We start from the raw sequence: 8,269 nt of genomic DNA, 5'->3' as shown, positions 1-8,269 counted from the left end.
GTTTTCTCCTCTGGTGGGACATTTGACATGCTGATAGAACTTTGGGAGTACAGTCTTTATGTTGGCCTTATTAAAGTCACCTGCAATTATGTGAACACCGTCCGGGTGGGCCCACTGCTGTTCGTTAATGGTGTTCATTATAAGATCTCCTGTTTAGTTTTTAATACTGTTATATAATATTTTTATATCCTAGTAGTTTCTTAAACGTATCTGTTCATAATATAACTTGTGGATTGCAGTGAATTGATATTTATTAAGCAAAGGAGTCCTGCAGAGGCTATTCATGGTCGTTTGATGCCCTCTGTTGGATTCTTGACACCTTGCTTGTTGAGGCTCAGGTGGTTTGTTGGTGTTGACCTTCATTGTTTCAACTGATAATTAATGACTCAAGACAACTTTGAGGACGTCTTGTTGCATGCTCAATTATCCAGGTAAGTAAATCTCCAAAAGTTGATTCTGTTCATCTGGATGTTTGGTCAGTGGCTGTTGATCAATGGTCATGAGAATTTGCATAAATAAGATTAAGGAACTGACCTCCCACCCCTTTGTTCCTTCAGTGGGCTGGTTTCAGTCATTATGCAAATGTACTGTTTATAAGATTTGGGGAAACCTGCAGTCAGCTGAGACTGAAGAAGTCACTTGGATGAGTGATGAAACGTTTCTCCCACAAAATGCTAAGTCCAGATGAACAGAATCAACTTTTGGAAAACTTGAACACATTGCTTTACCAGCTACTCTGATTACTGTAAATACGATTTCTTGTGGTATTTTTGTATGTTACAGCCTTTGGAAAATTCTGCCCGCATTATTTATGGGTCTGCCAAAGGGATGACAGGGTTGTTCTGTGTCTGCTGGTCAGTTTTTGGTCCAGATTAGTGCACGTCAACAACCATTTGATGGATAAAGTCAGAGTTTGTTGATTCCAGAGTGTGTTCTTGCTTTATATTTGTGGTTTAAAGAAAACCAGGAGATTAAATGCCAAGGTGATTTATTTATTTGTTCTCCAACATCCTCAGGTTTAAATTGCTTAAAGTGCTTTTCATTACCTAATGACCAAATCTCATCAAAAAAAAAGGTAATGTCCTATTCAAGAAATGTTTTCACTGTGACATACTGAACCAACATACTAGCCATATAACATAAAACCTCAGCATGTCAGCATTGTCTTGTAAGGTGTATTGCCACAGCAACAATTATAGTAAATGGCCTGTATTTGTGTAGCGCCTTACTAATCCCTAAAGACCCCAAAGCGCTTTACACATCCAGTCATCCACCCATTCACGCACACATTCACACACTGGTGATGGCAGCTACATTGTAGCCACAGCCACCCTGGGGCGCACTGACAGAGACCAGTGTCCTAAAAAGCTGAACTTGAGGAAAAATGGAAACCATGGAAGCTGATCATTAACATTTGATAACATTTTGTACTGTAACAGAACACCACAGTCTAAAGCAGTGTCATTCCAGTGAAACAGGAAACTGATCAGAACTTGAGATAAAGAAGTGAAGCAGCTGTTATTACACTGAATGAACTGAATATTTGTGGTGACCTCATGCTGTCATTATACATAAACCTGCTTGTGTTTCAGAACATAAATACTTCTATTCTTTTGTTTTCTCTTTTCTTAGATTAGATCAGTGAAGGTTAGAAAAGCTAACTGATAGGTTTGTAGTTTGAACCTATTCGCTGGAACGGTCAAGACAATTTAATTACACAGCAAAAGTAAGACACAAGTAGGCAAAGTTCTTCGTGTTACTCATGCATGAGGGAGAGAACCACGACAAGCGCTGTTCCTTCACTTGACCCCAGTCGCTCTCGTCTGCTCCCCTGTAACACTTCTCTTTTATTGAGGTTACATGAATAGACATGGGTTCATTAACATATGACGTCTACATACACACAAAGAGTACCTTGCCTGTGCGTTGTGTAAGTGTGTGTGTGTGGGGGGTCAGAGTGTGACCCTGTGAAGACTCCACAAAGCTGGTGCCAGGAGTCTAGAGGTCCATCTAAACAAGAGACTCTTACACTCAAACAGATATACGTGTGTTTGCTATACCATATATCAGCAAGAGAAGATACGACCTCTCCTAGGAGGTGTGTGATCTACACAGAGTTGTTACAGACCTCCTAGGATGAGACATTCTTTCAATCTACAAATGATTATATACTTCTAAGCATATATGACTAAATATTTCTAAGCATATATGACAATCAACAATACAAATCTAACAATAACTTCAATAAAGACACAAAACTAAAACGACGATTTATTTGATTAGCTTAAATAATAATAAATGGACAACTAACAATAGTGAAACAATATACAGAGAGCGTTAAATTCTGTTTTTGAAGGCAAACCAATTCCAGATACTTATTATTGGCTGCAATTGCTCTGAGTTTAGCTTGCGACAATACACATAACTTACTCTTTATGTATTTATATGTATTTACAGGTTAATGTAGTAATGATGAAAATACAAGATGAAATACCATATTCCTAATATTACTGTAATAATAGTTCTATGGTGAAGCCATGCTATTTATTTTTTATTTACCATTTACTATTATTATTACTATTAAATATCAAACGTTAAGCTTGGTGAAAGTGTGTTTTAGAAGTTGATTTTGATTGACACTGATTTCATGTTCTTTGTTTTCCTTGTTTATTTGTTTTTTGGTCATGAGACCACTGTGCTTTGGGATCTCCTTGGATCATGGACTGTATCTAACATGAGTAAAATGCATATTTGTAATGCTTTGAGCAGCAGGAGAAAAAAACAGGCCTTGCCTGCTGTCCAGTTTTCCTTTTATTTCTTTAGATCTCATGTCAGGGTACTACACGCTCAAACTATAATGAGAGCTCAGATATGTCACCTGTCACCAGTTTCCAGAGAAGAAGGAAACTGATCAAATGTTAAGGTGAAAGAATGAAGTAGGGTCTGTTTTAAAGAGAAAATGTTAAACAAACACAGCATTTTTCCCTTGAATTCTGTTGAAGGTCATGTGCTCGACTGTTTCTTTACAGTTTGAGTTTACTGGTGGGAGGAGCTTTTTTTTCTAATGCTTGTATATAACAACAAAGAGGCTTAAGACATGATGGTACTTGATGGAAAAAATACTGTAAATGTGGAAAACATGCAAACAGACAGAAAAAATGAAAAAATATAAATAACATAAACAAAAGATGTGTCATTGTGTGTAGTGCTGTGTCTTTGTTTCCTGCTTTTTCTTCAGCTGCAGTGCTCTGAGATCTCTTAATCACTTGACAAAAGCACAAGTATGATGTTGATTCTTAAAGCCCTTTAATGACCTTTGTGATATTTCCAAGTATTTCCAAACCTTTGGCCTAAACAGTACCAGAAAGCAGGTTCTTCATTTAAATTTCATTTCCTCATTTAAACTATGACAAACAAACAAAAAGTACCCTGTCACAGACAAATATAGGTTGATTACCTTTAAATCCTGTAATATAATTCTCAGTTTTTGCACTACACCTCTGGAGTCTTTACATTGTCTACATTTGTACTGTCATGTTGTAGATTGGAGGTCAGTTGAAACACTGGAGCTTCTGGACTAAAGTGACCTGGTGTCCAACTGTATGTAGCATTTATTATTCCCACATTGGGTCTAATGAAGTCAGCACATGAGTCTAGAATCGTGTCGTTAACAAAGAGAGAAAACGAAGTACTGAAGCATAGATCACCCATCAGAAAAGCAGCTGGAATAATAATAATGTGGTTTAATAGAAAGCAACAACAGGGAGGTAATACTGTTCAATAAATTGAGAAAAACTTTAGTTATCATTTATGCTTATTGAATTAACTTCATTAAACTACACTGTATTCATCATTCAATATCAGAGAACCATAGCTTGTTCATTTATTTATTTATTAATTTTTTGTTATTAAAATTACTTTCAAGCATCGCAATATTTTTGCAACATATTTACTTTGTTTGGTTGACTTGTGTCCGTCCATGTCTGTGTGCATAAATGTAAAGTATGGACACACTCAAAAAACAGTTCATCATAGAAAGGTCAAAGGTCAAGGCCTTAGGTTTGTAGCAGCTGCCTAACCAGATCGCATCACACTGGCATTAAAAGCATTTAATGAAGTTTCATTTTAACATCACATGAACTGATTGTTTGTTTGCAACACACATTCTTTTCCTCCTCAGACTTCTGAAGAAACCACGCCTCCTGTCACCGCAGGTGAGTGTTTTCCTTTAATCAGTGCTGAAGGAGTCATGCTGCACAGCCTCACTCACTGCAAGGAAGCAGATGCATCAGTTTCATTTATGAGGTAAATACTGGTTGTTTGTATAATAGAAACATATGATGTGTGTCTCTGTGGGTCTAACTGACAGTTTTACAGTGTTAAACTGTACAAATATAAAACTGTAATGTAGTTCTCATATGCAGATTTGTTGTGATTTAAAGTGTATTTGTTTATTTGTGAGGCAGTTTACAACACGCTACATTGCAATGGTTATTATAACTCTATGCTGTTCATTAAACAGTGTGTGTGCAATGAAGTCCATCTACAGAGAAGAGACAGTAAAAGCTTAATTATGCCAAATAATTAAGGGCTCATTTACATGGACTGTTACGTGTTTTTAGTAAAAATAAATAAAATCATTAATTCTGATCATAGTTAACTGCGGATAGATCATCAAAGCATGGTATATATCAAAGATGAGTTACAATATTATTTCATTTTTTTGAGTTCAACGTGAATACGATAAAATAAGATAACCTTTATTAGTCCCACACGTGGGAAATTTGTTTTGTTATAGCAGAAGGTGGACAGTGCAAAGTCACATAGAAAAATTGGAAAAACACTGTAATAAGATAAGAATAAGATACTGTACACAACTGTACACAATAGAATAGAATAAAATAAAATAAAATACTATATACAATAGAATAAAATAGAATACAAATGCTATATACAATTGAGCACAACGATGCCAGAACGAGAAAGTAAAGAGGAGATAAAGAAGCTCAGAATGAGCGTAGCTGCTGTAACAGGCTGCCACACACGGGGGGCACCGGAAGGAATGTGTCTTTACATTATGCACATTTTTACTTTAATTTTGTAGATTGTAGGTCAGTTGAAACACTGCAGCTCCTGCACTAAAGTGACCTGGTGTCCCACTTTATGTGGCATTTATTATTCCTTGTTTCCATCATCCCACCAAATGGAAGAATGTCCACATTGTATTGGCTTTACTGAAGTCAGCACATGAGTCTAGAAGCATGTGGTTAACAAAGAGAGAAAACGTGTAGTGAAGCACAGATGAAGCAGCTGGGATAACAATAATGGGCTTTAACAGTTATGACAATAGAAAGCATCACCAGGAAGGTACAAAGGCTACTGCACAATAAAACAGACGTAAACTTCAGTTATAATTTATGCTTATTGAAATAACTTGATTAAACTACAGTGTCTTCATCATTCAATACCAGAGGAGCATAGTTTGTCTGTTCATTTATTTATTTATTGATTTTTTATTATCATTATTTTGAATATTATCAAAAATACTTTTAACCATTAGTAACATTTGCCACATATTTACTTTGTTGATTTGTTAGTTTGTGTCTGTCCTGGAAACATGTTTGTGTGCACAAATGTAAACAGTATGGACACACTCAAGAAAACGTTTCATCATGGCAAGGTCAAAGGTCAAAGGTCAAGGCCTTAGGTTTGTAATAGTTGCTCAACCAGACCATATCATTGGCATTACAAGCATTTAATGAAGTTTCCTTTTGACATGCGCACACTCACATGACCTGATTGTTTGTCTGACAGGCACAAATTCTTTTCTCATCAGACTTCTGAAGAAACCACGCCTCCTTTAACCTTTAACCAGTGCTGAAGGACAAATGCTCTCACTCACTGCAAGGAAGCAGATGCATCAGTTTCATTTATGAGGTAAATACTGGTTGTTTGGTTGTTTGCACAACTTACTGTATAATAGAAACATAATGTGTGTCTCTGTGGTTCTAACTAATCTTGCTAATCTTGTAGGCTCAAAAATGTAAAACTGTAGTTCTCAGATGCAGATTTTGTGGTGATTTAAGGTGTATTTGCTTATTTGTGAGGGAATTTACAACAAGCTACATTGTAGTAGTTATTATCCCTCTATGCTGTACATTACACAGTGTGCGTGCAATGAAGGCCATCTACAGAGAAGAAACAGTTTAAGCATAATTATGTCAAATAATTTAGGCCTCATTTACATGGACTCTTATTGTTTTCACTTAAAATAAATAAAATCAATTAGTCTGATCAAAGTTAACTGTTGATAGATCATCACAAACTAGCATATGTCAAAGTAAAGTTAGGATGTTGTTTTTAAACCACTTTGTTTTTTTTGTTTTTTTTTTCATTTCAGCATGAATGCAGAGGTATATCTCTTTAATGTGACTATTTTCTTCTTGTTTTCCAGAACAAAATGAGCCTAAAAAGCTGGTTTGGTTTCCTGGTCAGCCCAGGTAACCTGACACAAGTATATTCAAATCTAAAGCTCAGTACTTGTTTATATGTGTATAAAAATACTTCAGAAAACTTGGATTTTCTTCACTTGCTATTTTTTACTGGCAGTTAGATGACAAATAAAGAAACATTTTTGGGTTTTTTTTAAATTAAAGATTATTATTAATATTAATATAGTTATTTTATTTTCATTGTTTTCTTTAATTTTTCACTTCAGAGAATTTGACTCCTACTCCGGTGCTTATCTGCATCTGTATTATTGTTGTCTCGGTGCCCATTCTTCTTGTTGTCATTGTCACATACAAGTGTAAACAAAAGAAAAACAGTAAGTTACAAATTCATTTTTCAGTCTGACACAAGTTTAATGAGCTATATAAATAACTTGTTTCATTATAATTGTATTTTAACAGATGTTGGATAAAGTGCACCCAGATTAATTAAGAATTTATAAGAATCAAACTAAACACTAATCTACAACTTGTTGTGTTTCTGACAGGAGGGAGCAAACATGAAAATAAGACTTTGAGCTCAGGAGAAACAGAAAATTACAACAAGCATGTAAGTAAACAATGGACATTACTTTTATCTACTTCTGATGAAAAAAGAAATAGAGAATTGTGTGTCAGAGGGGAGTCTAACCTGAACAACAAGGTTCAGTCAGAGCTGAATCAGAAGAGAGAAACGAACAGGCTGCACTAAAAACAAATTACAGATGGTGTAAAAATGAATGACTGTCATGGCTGTGAGTAAAGGCATGATAGAAGGACAAACTTAAAAAATGCAGAAATAGATACCACAATAAAAAGAGACTCCATTATAAAGCAAGATGAGTTTTTAGAGGTGTTGATTTGTTGACTTTTGACAGCTTGTTTCAGTCTTTATAGTTAGTGAAATTATGCCCCTGTGCATTTGTTGCCTACAACTCTTAATTTCATTTGTCTTCACCTATGATGCAGACAAGATTGGCTGAGCCAAACTGCCCACAGACATGTTAAATGGTGTGCTTCACCACTTTAACTTGTTTTATTTCTCATTTCTCTCCCAGTCCAAAGTCAGAAAAGCTCAGAGTCAGAAGGATGAAGGACACGAGAAGCAGGAAGTTGAGAAGAAGGTGAAGGCAGAGACTCTGAAGGCAAATGAGATCGAGGGGAATGAGGTACATTGAGTTTCTAATTATTTATCCTCTTCACAAGGCATCGTTATTTATTCCAGTAATGTTCATATTTGGTGTCAGTTTACAGTAACTCCCAGTGAAAACTTAAATATGATTTACACCAACAGAAGCGGAAGAGAAATTAAAACCTCTATAATTCAGATTTTTTTGTTGCATTTTTACTTTAAAAAACAGTCTGAGACTCAGAGTCAAGATGTAAAAGCTGAAGTCCGGATGGTCGAGGATCAGAATGAAGGGAATGAAAACCTGCAGACACCAAACAAAGATCTGAAGACCAACAATGCTGAGGTTAAACTCTTAAACTCTTTGCTTTAATACTTTAGTCTTTAAATCTTAAATGTTATCAATTTTAAATTCTTTTTTATTTTTAATTTAAAACCTAACGGTAACACTGCTAAATTATGGAACAGAATAACAAACGATAATGCAACTCTATATTGCTCATATCACCAAACAATCATGCTGCTGGCTCACATACACTGACACTGACTTTCAGCTGCAGCTGTCAAAGTCAGATGATTTAAAGAAGACCAAACCTGAACCAGAGAAGCAGAGTGTGGAGATCAGTACACCAAAGGAGGAGGTGTGTTTGCC

The 8,269-nt window shown here is 35.6% G+C and overlaps 1 protein-coding gene across 1 annotated transcript; it reads left to right on the top strand.

The window, feature by feature from the left end:
• Positions 1 to 4,244: 4,244 nt before the first annotated feature.
• Positions 4,245 to 8,262, top strand: LOC102292175 (metabotropic glutamate receptor-like protein B; the record flags this gene model as incomplete). The annotated part of the gene is made up of 8 exons (XM_042217814.1): positions 4,245 to 4,305; positions 5,815 to 5,937; positions 6,455 to 6,500; positions 6,719 to 6,826; positions 6,998 to 7,059; positions 7,547 to 7,657; positions 7,850 to 7,963; positions 8,172 to 8,262. Coding segments are annotated over exons 3-8 (526 nt in total), but the record flags the coding sequence as incomplete, so codon positions are not given.
• Between the last annotated feature and the right edge of the window lie 7 nt (positions 8,263 to 8,269).

The sequence above is a fragment of the Haplochromis burtoni genome, unplaced genomic scaffold, assembly GCF_018398535.1.
Source record: "Haplochromis burtoni strain Fernald_Lab_line unplaced genomic scaffold, NCSU_Asbu1 Contig_3116, whole genome shotgun sequence".
NCBI lineage: Eukaryota > Metazoa > Chordata > Actinopteri > Cichliformes > Cichlidae > Haplochromis > Haplochromis burtoni.
This window is presented reverse-complemented; position numbering and strand designations above follow the sequence as displayed.